General features: G+C 44.0%; 1 protein-coding gene across 1 annotated transcript in view; it reads left to right on the top strand.

The window, feature by feature from the left end:
* Positions 1 to 15,472, top strand: part of CA2 (carbonic anhydrase 2) — an 18,731-nt gene that overhangs the window by 502 nt on the left and 2,757 nt on the right. Inside the window, exons 2-6 of the mRNA XM_004697485.2 lie at positions 930 to 1,127; positions 8,998 to 9,116; positions 9,630 to 9,722; positions 11,005 to 11,067; positions 12,689 to 12,844. Of these exons, the coding sequence (XP_004697542.1) occupies positions 930 to 1,127; positions 8,998 to 9,116; positions 9,630 to 9,722; positions 11,005 to 11,067; positions 12,689 to 12,844 (629 nt within the window). The remainder of the gene's footprint in view (positions 1 to 929; positions 1,128 to 8,997; positions 9,117 to 9,629; positions 9,723 to 11,004; positions 11,068 to 12,688; positions 12,845 to 15,472) is intronic.

The following is a 15,472-nucleotide window of genomic DNA, read 5'->3' as shown; positions in this document are numbered from 1 at the left end:
CCGAGCCGGCCGCTGAGCCAACCGGACTCAGGAGGAAACCGGGAAGGGGTATCACGGGAGGTTCCAGATGTTGGACCCAGGAAGTGAAGGACCACCCCCCACCCCACCCACGTCCCCAGTCTCAACCCCACCTGTGGCTAGAGTCCTCAGTCCCCACAGCCTGGGGCATTTTCCGGGGCTGGTTTGATCCCTTTGAGTGGATTTTGGAGTATTCCCTTCATTTCTCCACTTCCAATGTGAGGGGCATCCCCAGAAACAGGGCTGTCACGTCCGCAGATCTAGCTTGTTTCAGGCCGGTTTAGGGAAGAAAAAGGTGCGCCCTGGGATGTGGTGGCAGTAGGGTGGGGGGGCTCTCCCCAGGTGGTGGGGATTCTGACCATTCACTCAATGAGTGGTGCCGGGCTGAGCAGTCACTCTGTCCTTCCATCCAGGAAGGAGGGCGCGGACCTGCCAGCCTGTAGCAGAGTTGCACAGAGGCTAAGGTCTGGGAGGTGTGCAACTCGTCTGGGGGACACTTGAGTGGGCGGGGGTGGGGGCACCTATGAGCCACTTCTAGTCGCTGTCTCATTTCCTGCTGCTAGACTTCGGTTCGCGATTTGGAAGGAATTGCTGTACCTCTGAAGTTGCATATTCCAAATCCTAACCGCTAGACCAACACCAGTCGCTGCGTTCGGGAAAAATGACAGTAGACATAGCTAATCGTATATGGCACTCACTTATATTCCCGCCCCTCTGGACAGCTAACAAAATTCTAATTCTTACAACCGGTCTATGAGGTAGATGTTATTAGGGCCATAGTTTATAAATAAGAAAACGAAGGTGTAGAGAATGTTTTCCCAAAGCTGTTAAGCGGTGTCTCCCAAACTGGCTTCGGCAATCGCTTTACTGAGCTGGTCCACGCTTAGGGATTCACGTGTCCTCACCCCCAGGACCGGATTCCTGGCACGAGAACTTCCCCATTGCCAAAGGAGAGCGCCAGTCCCCTGTTAACATCGACAGCAGATCAGCCAAACATGACCCGGCCCTGAAGCCTCTGAGCATTAATTATGAACAAGCGACTTCTCGGAAGATCCTGAACAATGGTCACTCTTTCAACGTGGAGTTTGATGACTCCCAGGACAAAGCAGGTCAGTGCTGCCTTTTATCCAGTCGCTGTTTGTTTCCCCAGCTTAGGGGGAGCAAAGCACCGGTAATACTTACTACCTTTGGTCCCAGTACTCTGAGGTGCCACTAGGGCTACCTTGATCAGTTTCCAGACTTTTGAGAAGTAGGCCAATTGCTTTGAAGTGGCCTGGGACAGCATTTCCCTTGTAAAATGCCTGGTTTCTAAGTGGGAGATGGGAAACGGAATATGGCTCTGTAATGTCACAAAAGACAAGGCTCTCTGGCAATAAAGTTCAGCAATGATGAAATTTGCGAATATTGATCTTTGAAGATTCTGTGTGTGTGTGTGTGTGTGTGTGTGTGTGTGTCTTGATGGAGTCTTGGTACTGCAGTAGTTACAGCTCTCAGCTGCTAACAGAAAGACTGGCCGTAGGAGCCTCCTCTCCGCTCTGTGGTAGAAAGAGGTGACAGGCTACTATGTCTAATAGCCTTGGATACCCTATGGAGCAGTTCTCTGCAGCTCTTAGTCAGAAGTGACACAATGACAGTAGCTGCTGAAATACTTCCCCATGGTGGTGGCTGTCTGATAAAGTACGTCTTATTTGGCCTTCAAGGTGGTAGTGAGGAAAACCTGACGATGGAAAATATTGGAATTCTCAGAAACTTTGTATGTGTGAATAGTCTCAGTTTGGGAGCAGTGTGATGGGGGCGGGGGGAGGGGAGGAGTGGTATAATTTATTTGTAATAAAGCTATTTACAGGATGTCCCCTGAATAGCTTCCCTTTTCTTATTTTGAAATAGGAGAATAGCCCCATTCAGACCAAGTAAGGGACTTCTTTGCCCACTTATTTCATTGCCAGTGCCCTATTTTCTCCCTAGCAGTGCTGGAAACACAGGCGTGTAGAGGCGGTGCTGGCGTGAGGGCAGTGGGAGGGAAATGCGAAAAGATAAAGAACCTGCGCAGCAGTGCTGCCAAAGTGTTGGTGTCTCGTTACTGTGTTAGAGCTCTCTTTATGATCAATAGACATGTGCTCTGCTCCTTTTCAGTATATATATGTTGAGGCGTCCTGGCACTGTTCAGTTAGCAGTGACTGCTAATCGCAAGGTCAGTGGTTCAAACCCACCAGCCACACCCCATGGGAAGTGAGGCTGTCAGGTCCCATAAAGATGTACCACACCTTGGAAACCCTATATAGGGTTGCTATGAGTTGGAATCTACTTGATGGCAGTGAGTTTCGGTTTGTGTATTTGGAGACCTCGGGGTGGGCAACCATTTATCACAGTCAGCTGCCAACCAAGGCAGGTTGGAGATTCCAGCGCACCTAGGAACCTTGGGAGAAAGGGCTGGCAGTTTACTTCCGGAAAAAAAAAAATTGGCTCTTGAAGCTCTAGGGGAGATAGTTTCCTTCTGACACAAAATTGACTTGACTGCAACTGGTTTATATAATATAATCAGTCCAACTTTGAGGGGGAAAAAAGTTGGGCATTTGACTTTCTGAAGCAAGGAGTCATGGGAGAATAATATGAAGGTAATCTGAGAAATGTTCTCAATCTACCTGTACCCTGCGTGCACGTTTCCCCCTTGACTTCTCTCTCTCTTTCAGCCTCTTGATTTATTAGGACCAGGTGGGTTGAGGCTGGGACCCCTTGAAATCTGCCACAATGCCGTTCCCAAGCATGGCTTTCAGCCCCAAGAAACATTGGTCAGATGATGTCAATTAAATCTGACGAAAACATTCCCGGAAAGACCACGACCTGTTTAGGTTATAAGACGCTAAAGTGAAGGGTCTTGGGTAGGGGTGTGCATATGGAAAGAAGGCTCTGAAACGCCATGTTTCTTTTAAAGCCCAAAGCAGTGAGTGAGTCTAGCCTGTAGCTATTAACAGTTTTTATGAATCACCGTGAATGTATACCGTGATGTTTGCCAGTAAAAATTGTGGGTTTTCAATCTATCTATTAAATTATATACCTCACTGGACTTCAGTATAAGCCGACCTGAGTATCAGCCGAGGCACCTAATTTTAGCACAAAAACTCCCTAAAAACTATGCTGAAAAATCCTGGCTTATCCAAGAGTATATACGGTAATTTGAAACATGGAAAAAAATGAACATTTAATGAATAGAAGCAGATGAGGTAATTCTTCACATTATTTACACATTTGATAATTTGTTCCAGATTACAGATTACTGGAAAATGTATTTCAGTGTATAGTCTGATGGGTACACATATATGCTAGAGTCTGACACATCTGGATGCAAATTCCAATTCGGCTACCAACGAGCCCAACTCTCCTTAGGAATTATCCTAATGTCATCTCTCTAAGTTCTCTTTCCTTGAGATGTTTGGAGGAGACGTCAGGCAAAGGGAAACAGAAGAGACTGAAGAGAGGACAGCATGTGCTTTAGATAGGCAAGCAGGTATTAGATATTAGACAGACTTACTTTCCTTTAACTTAAAAGGCTCCTTTGTAATTGTACCTATGCTGCTGATATTTTTGGTGGTTTTGGTTAAACAAGGTAGATTCTTGGCCCCAGCAAGGCAGAAAGATATCAAAATATTGACATTAAGGGGAATCATATCTACAGAATAAATAAAAACAGAAAAATTATACCATTGTTTGAAAACATCCATTAGTTTAAAAAAAAAGACTGAGCTGTTCAAAGCAAACCCTAATGGTAGATACTCTAGTCGAACCCACTTAAAATAAACATGAGGAAAGGAAAGCGGAGGTTTAAATAGCACGCTGGCTGGCTCAGCTCTACTTCGCTGCGGCAGGCCTAATAACAACCATTGACAACTAGCACTTAAGGAAGAATCATTGAATGATAACCGTGACTTCACGTTTTGTTTGACCATGCTGCATTTCAAAAAACCGATACACTTTTCTAGACACTTATATCTAGAAGTAAATTATGCATTTTTGTCTACTCAATTTATTTGAAATAAAATAGTTTTTTGTTAGGAGTTATTTTTATAATGTCAATATTTTAAGATATCCATTTCATCTTACTTCCTGCATTTAAATGCGTCACTTAATTTACTACCCCCGTCTCCCCCCACCCCCTGCCCCCTCTTGTGAAAGCCTAGCTTTCTGGAACCACTTCTCCTAGGGGTTTTCTAATATGTCCAGAATATCATAACCAATCTGACATATTCAGTGCCAAGAACTGACCAAGTTGAGGTTATTGCTACATTTAACTGGAAAGGACTGTAAATGTGGAATGAACTCCTTTAAAGTAGAAGCGCGAGCTAAAGTCCTCACCAATCTTCTGAGTTCCCATGAAAACAACCTCCTTAAAGTAATGAAAGATTGCTAATCCTCTTAGTTTTTTTTAATTGAAAAACAACTCTCCCTGCTCCAGGTCTTTTTAATATGCATTTTATCTGGGATAAAAAGTAGTCGAATCATTAACTTCTACCAGTATTTTATTAACTTTTATTAATGACTTGAAAACTTTCCTGCTTGTCATCAAGGTTAGGAGCAAATAACCCTGAAAACTAACACCCGCATTGATTGGACCAACATAGCTATAATAACTCTTCTCTCCCTTCATTTAAAGAATTATAAATTGGAATCATTTTGCGTGTTAATTTTAGAAAAGAGGAGGAAGGAAGCTACACGAGTTTCCTGGGCACATTTCAACTAGACCATTATGACAGACACCGTGGATCGTCAGACCTGGAGCCTGCTTAATTCTCAGGGCCTTGTGTTTGGCGTTTCGGATCTCTTTGCATGAGCAATCAGAAGTCTAAAGGAAACAGAGCAACCAATGCCCACGGTGGTGCTGAGCACAGTTGTAGTGCTGCCCTCCAAGTCCAAGGGAGAGTAGAGCTCACAGGCGTTCTCTAAAGCACAGTTTGTATCAAAGGCTTTTTAGTTCATTGTATGATATTCTTGTGTCTTTGCCGTCCAGCTGAAACCCACAGCTCCTCCTCTTGAATTTGGAGTATGTTTACCCTGATGTAAGTGGCAGGGAAGCCTCTCACTGTGTTAAAAGAAATGGAGCGTCAGTGTCTTTTCTCAGATTTGTCTAGCCTGGCACTCGCATTCTTAGCCGCAGTGCGTAGCCCTAGGATTGTCGCTGCTGCCCCAAAGCAACAGAGTAACGCACAGTTTCCATGCCTTCAAGTGCCTCATAGAGAAGATGGTTCAAACCCTGGAAATGCTGCGCTTTCAGTAGATCTGACTTATGTGCTTCGTTACTAGGAAATTGCTTAAATGTTAAGAGTTCCTTTGTATTGTGCCTTCAAGAGAGTTACTGGATGTTCAATAAGGTCTTGGGTTGGTCATTTGGATGTATTAAGTCGGTTAGGAGAGGAGGCTAAAACAGGATGGGAAACAACTTGGGAGACACATATTTTAAACATTGACTTTGCAGTTTTCAATTTATCTAAGTAGTCTGATTTATCTCACAATTTACTGTACTGAATCTACTGATTTTCACCAACAAAATATCATTGGTGTAATTTTCCTAAATGGTATGTGTAATAAGAGAGGTTATTCTGTGATAGCCTGTGCTTTTACATATATCTTATACAGTGTACAGTGTGTGTGGCCGATCTTGAAAATGAGTAGGCACTAGAGCTCTTAGTAGTACTGAGTTTTGAATTTACATTAAATTTTGGAAGTTTTGATAAAGACAATAGAGTAGAAAACATTACTGATGTATATTTGTCTCTCATGGATAGAGCCCTGATGGTATAGTGGTCAGGTGTTGAGCTGCGGTCCGCATGGTCAGCAGTTCAAAACCACTAGCAGCCTGCGAGAGAAAGACTGGGCTTTCTACTCCTGTAAACACAGTCTTAGAAACCCTCAGGGGGTTGCTATGAGTCAGCATTGACTCAATGGCAGTGAATCTCTCAAAGCACATTTCCATTAAATAGTATATGTTTATTTCTTAAAAGCTGGATTTTACCAACAAAACAAAACACAGCCAGCTTTTCTGTAACTTAAAAATATTTTTGCCTTAGAAAAATATATTTCATTTTAAATTTGCATAGTTTTGAACATGGCATGTAGTTCTCACATTACATAATTAAGTAGAAGTAGGATAGAGCATAAAATTCCTAACTTCCAACCAAATTATTGTCATTTGTGCTTCTCAAAAGCATACTAGCTACCTTTATGGCTCCTGTTGTGACAGACTTCTATAACACTGCCCTTGAGTAGCTGTATGGAAAAAGCCCCCTGCTGAGGAATGCCTAGCTACAGGGAGCAGATCAGGAGTCCTGCGTCTCTATTGATTAAACTTTAAAAAATAATAACCTTCCAAAATTATATTGAGCTACTGATCTACATGGCCACATATCTTCATCTTAACAGGAGCGAAAAGTGTTCAAACAAGGTAACTGGTGATAGTAGATTAGCTCAGAAGGAGTTTAATCATGGAACCCAGAGTTTTCTTCAGAACTAGCTGGCCTTGCTTGATAAGCGCTGATGTAAACCCTCCCCTAATTTGAAACTGTCTCCGAAGCAGATAAAATAGGACTGAATTTTAAGCTGTGCAAAGGCGAGAATAAGAAATAGCAATAAGCTTTATTTTCATGAGAATGTAAGATTTTGGTATGATTCTTCCAGCAAGGAGGGGAGATACGTTTAGAAAGATTACTTATCTCCATGATGCCTGCTATTGTTGTTGCTAGGTTGTTGGGTATTGTTGCTAGGTGCCTTCCAGTGGGCCCTGTCTCCTGGCGACCTGTGTATAAAAGAACACAGCTGCCCATTCCTCTGTCATCCTCTCCGTGCTTCTTATGTGTGAGCCTAGTCCCCAAGTGTCAGTCCATCTTGTCCAGGTGCTTCCTCTGTGCCACTGCCCTCCACTTCAGCAAGCATGGTGTCCTTCTCCAGGAACTGGCCTCTCTTGATAACATGTCCAAAGTACATGTTATTTCAGATAACTCGTTGAGGGCTTATTTAGTTAATTTTGGAGCTAAGCATGTTACAAGTGGCATTTGCTTTTTATGACCGTCTAACTGACTGATAGCTTAAAAAAAAAACCTATTATAAAGGTTTTGTTTTCAATAGCATTTTATTTCATAAACATTTAATTTTTAAGGGTATATTATTATGAAACATATGGAAATTCTATCATGAAAACCAAACCAACCAACCTAGTCTTGGGGCTAAGGCTAGTTTTTTTCCTTAGAAAAATTAACTGATAAAATAAACTTTTACAATAAACAGTTTCAAGTAGAGATGTGATTTGGATAAGAATACACTGAAATTTGTGTTTCTTTTTATCATCATAATTGGTTCTTTTTCTTTCTTTTTTTTTGGAACCGGAGGTTGGTCTACTGGGAGCCAAAGAAAGGTCCTACTTTCTACATCCCTCTGGCCAGTTTTATCTTTCCCTTTGAATAGATGAATGGCTGTTCCTGCTCCGTTAGCATAGTTACATGAAGTTAAGTAAATGAAGTTTGTTGCACCCACTTCCTGCTTTTGTTTTGCAAAGCCAGAGTAAGTCTGGCGCTCATTGTCTTATGGGGTTATAAACCAAAGCTAGAAAAATGAACTTAATGCAAACACATCTTTTAATTCCAGTTCCAGAGAAAACTGCAGTTGTAGAACTGAATGAATTTAAACGATCTTTTAAATATACTGGTTGTATTCCAGCAATACATACATATAAATTAGGCAAAAGGTCTTTGTGTGTGTGTGTGTCGGGGGGAAGAACAGTGATTTTTAAAAATCTTCAAGACACAACTCATTAGATTACAGAGGAGCCAACCCTTCTGTTCAGGTATTAATGTAACGTTGTAACAGTTACATCAGTATAGAAATCATACTCTTAAACTATGGAGTTGAATTATCTTAAGAATGCGATTTCTATGAATGATTATACTATAAACCAGTTAAGTGAATGCCTGAACAGTAGAATTGCGGACTAGTTATTAAAGTTAGAATTTCACATTCTCAGGAATAATAAAGCCTAATACACTGCATATTGTAGTGACCAACACATTCTTACTTAAGCAATAAATTAATGTATCCATTTTACAATTTTACAAAGGAGGGAATTAAGGACAGAAAAGTTAAGTAAAAAAAAATATATATATATATATTTATATTTGGGGACAAAGCTAGTTAATAGCAATGAAAGTTCAAATTCTCAGGAATTTGTTACTGCTGTGTAAGACATTTTGATTACGTTAACCTCAACAAGGTGTTTTTTCTTGTACACATTCTGGAATGTAAAAACCGATATCAAAGGTTGACAAAGCAGCTTGTAGGGCAGTCGTTGGGTGCAGTAGAGAGGTTCTCCTGGCTGCAGGAGCCGACCAGTACCTGGGCAAGGAGCTACTGGCTACTTGCTAAGCGATTCCCAGGAGGCATTACTAGTCCTGCTTAGCTGCCTCTCTTTGAGCCGGAATCTGACTCTAATTAAAAACAAACAAACAAACAAACAAACAAACAAACAAAAACAACCCAGAAGACAGCCGGCACTGTGCTCAGATGAAGAGAGTATCAAACTTAGAGCCAACAGGAGTGAGGACAAGACCAGCTGAAATAATAACCTTGATCAGCACTGGGGACCACACCCCGTGTCTGGACCTCATTCTCACCTAGAAAAAAATGTTGTAGAGGCATCAGATGTATCCAGTGCTGTCCAACAGGATGGAATGTTCTGCTGTTTGCTAGTGTTTGCACCGTGTGTGTGTGTGTGTGTGTGTGTGTGTGTGTATACTCCTGTAACCTGCCTGCTTCTGTGCCCCCCTGATGTTCGCAGGCATCTTTGGTCCATTGTGTGGCTGTGGTTGTGCTTTTGTTGTGCTTATTGTTTGTTCTTTCCTGAAGATAGATCCAACGTAGGCAACCCGAGCGAGGTCTCCCATTCTGGCTTCTAAGGAGCATTCTGGTAGTATTTCTTCTAAGGATCCTTTTCCCCCCCAGTGCTGAAAGGAGGACCGCTAGACGGTACTTACAGGTTGATCCAGTTTCACTTTCACTGGGGTTCCTCGGATGAACAAGGCTCTGAGCACACGGTGGATAAAAAGATGTACCCTGCCGAGGTAGGAGCTACTTCTTTTTTTCCCCCAGCCTTCCTGTGGAAATTTCCGGTTTCCTTAGAAAATAATACTCTGCCTTACGTTCCAAACAAATGTGATTTTGTGAATTCCACTTAGAGACTGAGCGAGCCAACTCTTACAAAGAGCATTCCTGTTTGCGGCTCCTCCCTTATTTGAGATCTACCCTTAGGAACGGGATCACCTTTCCCAGCCTCCAAAGGCCCCCTTGGCATTCAAAAGTCGAACTGTAGGATCCGGTTAAAATAATTCTAGAAATAAAACGTGGATCTTGCCTCAGAAACTGGCGTTTCTCTTCTCTTCGCCTTGTGCACGGCATCATTTGCTGTTTTGCCAAGGAGGGGTCCTTGAATGAAAACGAAGGCCGCCCGCAGGGTGGAGATGCGTCACGTGTTCCCTTTGCCCAGAATCTGGCCGCAGAGACAATGCCAGTGGACGGAGCAGCCCAGCTGCTCTCTGCGTCCGTCCCGAGTTGATGCGCCTGTGCTCTCTCCGCAGCTGCACCTGGTTCACTGGAACACCAAATACGCGGATTTTGGACAAGCGGTGCAACACCCGGATGGCCTGGCTGTTTTGGGCATCTTTCTGAAGGTTGGTTGGTGACCTCATTCTCTTCAGTTTCACGAAAGATTGTCACAATAAACCAGATATCCTGCAGAAGAGCCCAGGAAATGCCTTTGATCCTTAAATCTCTTCTGTCCTCTTTTCGCCCCCATATTTAACGCGTAGCGGTGGCATGGTGGACAGAAACGCTGTGGGAGAGATGTGTTCGGCACTCTTGGCATGTGGAGGTGCAGGAGATAGAGAGGTCTCGTTTGGACGGCAAATCTTTTCATTCAACCAAACCCTGCCGCCGCTGCGGTTGTTTGGGCCGTCGAATTGGTTCGAACCCAGGGTGATGCTGTCTGTAACATAGAGCCGCCGCCCAGGGCTTCCTTGCCTGTAATCTGCACAGAAACACGTTGCTAGGAGTTTCATTCCTCCGTGCTGCAGCGGGATGGGTTTGTACCACACAGCCACATGCCAACCGGGGACTTTTCACTCACAGCAAAAAAGGACGCTTTCATGATAAGAAAGCAACAAACAAGCCATTGCCTTGCAGTTGATTCGACTCATGGAAAATCCTGTGCATCTTAAGATAAAGTGGTTACGCGTTGGGTGACTATGAGTCGGCATCAGTTTGATGGCAGTGAGCTTGGCTTTTTTTTTAGAGAATGAAGGAAGACAAAAAGGCCCTCGTTTTGGAGAATGTCAGGTTACAGTGGGACATGCAAGTGGCTCTGGCCTCTTACAGTTGTCTGGGGTCTGTGCAAAGGTCTGACTGGGTCATTGGTAACCAGGTGCCTGTGGAAACTGCACATGTCACTTCCCAGGAAGAGCATGGGGAGACTAAGGCTACTGAGGAGGCAGCTCTGAGACACGCCTCAGTGTCTGGCAGCCATTTGAGACAGTAAAAAAGACGCTTAGCAAGCGAATAGAAAGGAGCAAGAGAGTACAGGGAAGCTGAGAGGCTGGGAAGTGTAAGGAACCAGCGTAGGGAATGTTTAACCAGAAGCTAGGCAGTCGTGTAAAATTCGACAGGAAGTTTAAGATAACCACTTGGAGAGTATTTTTTGGCATATGACAGTGGAGGTTAGTGGGGACTTTTGAGAGTTGTTTCTGGGGTGGAACCAGAGGCAGATTGGAGACTCCGTGGAGGTCACAGCATCTGTGGTACCGATGGAATGAAGCAATGGCAGGTGGGTGGCATTCATAAATCGATGGAGTTTGATTGGCTGTGTGGCGAAATGTTATGATAGAGCAAGCCACTCAAATCAAAGTGGACATAGTACCAACTGGGTTATGCTCTTTGGTCGCTTGTGTTTTTCTACAGATTGGCAGTGCTAAACCAGACCTTCAGAGAGTCCTTGACATTTTGGATTCCATTAAAACCAAGGTAAAGGTGAATTTTCTGTTACTTCACTAGCTACCTCTTTCTCATGGTCAAACGTTCTTTTGGTCAAATGGGCTAGTGTCTTTGACATGCAGTATTCACAGAGTAGTACGGCCCTGGTGATCTAATGCATGTACTTTTTCTGTGTTTCTAATCACTTGCAGTTCTCAACCTGTGGGTTGTGACCCCTTCAGGGGTCAAACGACCTTTTCACAGGGGTTGCCCGATTCCTTATAGTAGTAAAGTTATAGCTATGAAGTAGCATCGAAAATAATTTTATGGTTGGGGGGGTCACCACTACATGAGGAACTGCATGAAAGGGTCACAGCATTAGGAAGGTTGAGAGCCACTGACTTAAGCACAGAATCTTAGGGGGGCTGCAAGGAAGCTGAAAGGCCTTTGGGTCCAATTATTGACAACTCATAGAGCCAAAATATGCTGAGTATGGCATGTAAGCCCGTTTGGTAACCCAGGGGACACCAGGATGAGCGAGACAAACAGGACCTTGCTTCGCTAAATGTTACAGTAGGTGACTTCTTGGAGTTCATCCTGTGTTTAAGTCCTTTCATGGCTCTGCTGAGGTCACTGAGCCTTCCTTACAAGCTGCAGTCCCTTCCCATGACAGAGTGAGACTAGAGCTACGGAGGCTGCAGCGCTGCGACACTCCAAGTGTCCGACAGCCATTAGAGACAGTGAAAACGATGCTAAGCTAGTGACTAGAAAGCAAATCACTGCCTATCCTGTACTGAAGCAGCACTGGCTTTCTGAAATCCTCAGACATGACTTCTAGTTTGACCTCTTCGAATCATTTACGATATGATTCCAGATGATCCTAACTCTTCTCTGAATAGCTGCTCGCCCCCAGACTGATTATCTTCAGTTCCCTATAGCTCAGCGGTTCTCAACCTGTGGGTCACGACCCTTTTGGGGGGTGGAACAACCCTTTCACAGGGGTCGCCCAATTCATCACAGTAGCAAAATGACAGTTATGAAGTAGCAACGAAAATAATGTTATGGTTGGGGGTGACCACAACATGAGGAACTGTATGAAAGGTCGCGGCATGAGGAAGGTTGAGAACCACTGGTCTAGCTGTTCTTAAAGGACTCCGTTAATCTGTTTTGGAAACAACCTCGGTGCTCTTCCAGCAGCACGCTCCTGTTGGCCCCTTTGTGTCTGCAGTATCCCAATCCCTCACCAACTGCAATTCTTCCTCTGCCTTGGCTTTCTGAGAGGTCAGCAGGCCCGTCGCTGCCTCATCCGAGTACTCGATTTCTGTTCCTACATCCTAAAATTACATCCTTCAATGGCACCAGTCCTACTTTAAGTACCAGATCTGACCAATTTATGACTTCATGGCACACAGAAGAGATTGTTTTAGAGGACAAGATGGCAAATGGACATTTGAGAATGAGAACTCGGTTTTCTTGCTCTGCCAGTTTATATTTTCAAGTCATATATTTTCTCTTAATTTCTTTCATCGATCCACCAATAACTATGGAAGACCTCAAAAAAAAAAGCAAAGAGCTTTTAGCCTATTAGAATGTGAATATGCTGATTTCTATGACCTTCTTCCCACTCTGGCGATGTGGTGTTTCTAAGCTGTGTGTTTACTTCCTTTTTCAGGGTAAGAGTGCTGAATTCAAGAACTTTGATCCTCGTGGCCTCCTTCCTAACAGCTTAGACTACTGGACCTACCCGGGCTCGCTGACCACCCCTCCGCTTCTGGAATGTGTTACCTGGATCGTGTTAAGGGAACCCATCAGTGTCAGCAGTGAGCAGGTACATTTATAACTAGAGATCTATCGTTTAGACCAGGTAAAACAGGCCATTGGCGTCCGCTGGACCTGGGCTTGAGCCCTCCCTCCGCTGCTCTGACAGCTAGGGGACCTGATGCTACAGGAATGCCAGGCCTTTCTCTGAGTTCTCGGGTTGCTATGACGAAAGGCCACAAGTGGGTGACTTTGACAAACAGAGTGTACTTTCTCACAGTTTAGTAGGGTAGAAGTCTGGATTCAGAGTGGCAGCTCCAGGGGAAGGCTCTCTCTCTCTCTGTCAACTCTGGGAGAAGCTCCTTGCCATCAGTCTTTCCCTGGGTCTATGAGTTTCTCAGTTCAGGGTCCTGAGGTCCAAAGGACACTCTCCACTCTTATATCACAAAAGAGATGGACTCAAGACACAGCCTAAGCCTGTACTGCCTCATTAACACAACCGCCTCCAATCCCGCCTCACTCACATCGTTAACCAAACTCACCATCTCATTAACATCTTAAGCCAAATTTACTGCCATTAAGTCGATTCTCCTCCTATAGGACATGGCTGAGCTGCCTCCGTGAGTTTAGGAGTCTTTAAATCATGATGGGAGCAGATCTCCCAAGGAGCCAGGTAAATAAATGTTGGCTTTGAACTGCAGACCTTGTGGTTAGCAGCCCAGCTTATGAGCCTCTGTGTCACCAGGGCGCCTCCATTAACATCGTACAGGTTCGACATGATAACACATGGGCTCATGACATCAGATCACACAGTGGAGATTAATGACATAAGAAGGAGAAGCAGCCTAACCAAGTTGGTAAGGACTTTGAGGGGAAGCAATTCAATCCGTAGCAGCATCCAACGAATATTTCTTGTTAGTAACCAGTGTGCCTTAGGCGGCTTTTTTAGTCTATATCATTGGATATTCTCCGCTTGGACTATGTGAGAAAGGTGTCTGTCACCCCATAAATACAGTTTTGTGACCTATGATGAAACCGAGGCCCAGACAAAAGAGATTTCACATCCCAGGTTACACGGGTATCCGTGATAATTTCTGGCCCATTACACGCTCACATCAGCACTCCCTGCAGTTTTATTTCTGTTGGATGTGTCTCTGAATTCTAACAAAGGCAATAATCATCCCTTGGAGAAAGATCACGTAGTAAAAACCCGTTCTGGGCTGCTTTCGAGGCTTCTCTCAGACACTCCTATATTTAATTCGCACTGTGGTCTGCGGCGTCCAGCTGGTGAGCATGCACAGAAGTGGGTGTAGACAAATTTCTCCTAGACGATCTCCAGCAACATGCCATTGGCATGTAGGAAATGCACATTCCTTGGAGGATCAATGTGATCTGGGACCCTGGGAAACTTAGGGTGATTTATACCTATAAATAGAGCTAAAACCTTTGGAATCAAAGACGTTTAGAGCTGGAATGTAAAGGAGAGACCACCATGTTGTCTGACCTTTTCATTTTGTGGATAACCCGTCTGAGGTACAGGGAGACCCCTATTCCTGTGCTGCTTCTGATTTCACTTAGAGGATGAACTTGTGACCACCAGTCTTTTACACCTGCCTTTAAACTAAAGCTACTCACATGAAAACTGACTTCAATTTTTATTTGCAAACATGACCCAAAGAAAACTTGTCTCACCTGATTGGGTATGTGAATTGAAAATTAATCTTCTAGTTATAAAGTACTTGAACAGTCTTCTTGAAGCAGTAGTATGAAAAAAGAGGCTAATGCCACTTCTTATTTGTAAATAGTTTCGATCTAAAGCACAACCATTATTCTTTCCTTCCTGTACTGGGTGCAAACTAACTTTGAGCTCCATAGGCTGACACGGAAAGCTGCCCCAATGAGCAGATTCATTGTGTATATGCTTCCTGCCCCACCCCCCACCCCATCCCACCCCCAACACACTTCTCTAAACTCACGGCCATCTAGTCTAGCTTCTACATAGACCCTGCTAATGCCACCCATTTGGCGTACTTCTGTCATAGACACATTCGATAAATAAGACTGTCACATCGAGCATTTATGACCTATGTAAATCTGCCCCCCTAGGGGTTCAGGGGAGATCAGATAGCTATTAATGAGGAGAGGGTGGAGGTGGGAGGGTGGTTGGTAGGGAAGCAGTAGAAAGGGGTCTGCGACATTTTGCCACTTTCATTTTCTAAACTCACGATTCATATCACTGATGATAAAATAATGAGCCAACTTTATCACTGTAAGACTGTGATTCACTTGGCAGGATAAGGAGTAGAAATCAGTCATACTGGCTTGGTTAAAAAACAGAAATTTTATCTGATGACATTTTATAAACAGATCCAAAGTCTTAAAGATTCTTGGGGTTCTGCTTAAAAAATTAACCTCAGGATGCCACCCGAGATTTTTCTCGAATTGCACAGAAATAGTCATATATGTTACTGTGCTGACATTTACTTTCTAAGAGACCTGATCTGTCTGCATAGGACAGGCTGGATGAACAATCTGGAGGAGAAAACAACGGGACTGACACTTCCGGGGGGACATGGGAGAGGGGGAGGTGGGGGGAAGGGAAGAGGTGTTAACAAACCCAGGACAAGGGAACAACAAGCGATCCAAATTGGTGGGGAGGTGGGTGTGGGAGACCTGGTAGGGCAGGATCAAGGGGAAC

Source organism: Echinops telfairi, unplaced genomic scaffold (assembly GCF_000313985.2).
Source record: "Echinops telfairi isolate 266 unplaced genomic scaffold, ASM31398v2 ScPeMD7_1;HRSCAF=3_0, whole genome shotgun sequence".
NCBI lineage: Eukaryota > Metazoa > Chordata > Mammalia > Afrosoricida > Tenrecidae > Echinops > Echinops telfairi.
This window is presented reverse-complemented; position numbering and strand designations above follow the sequence as displayed.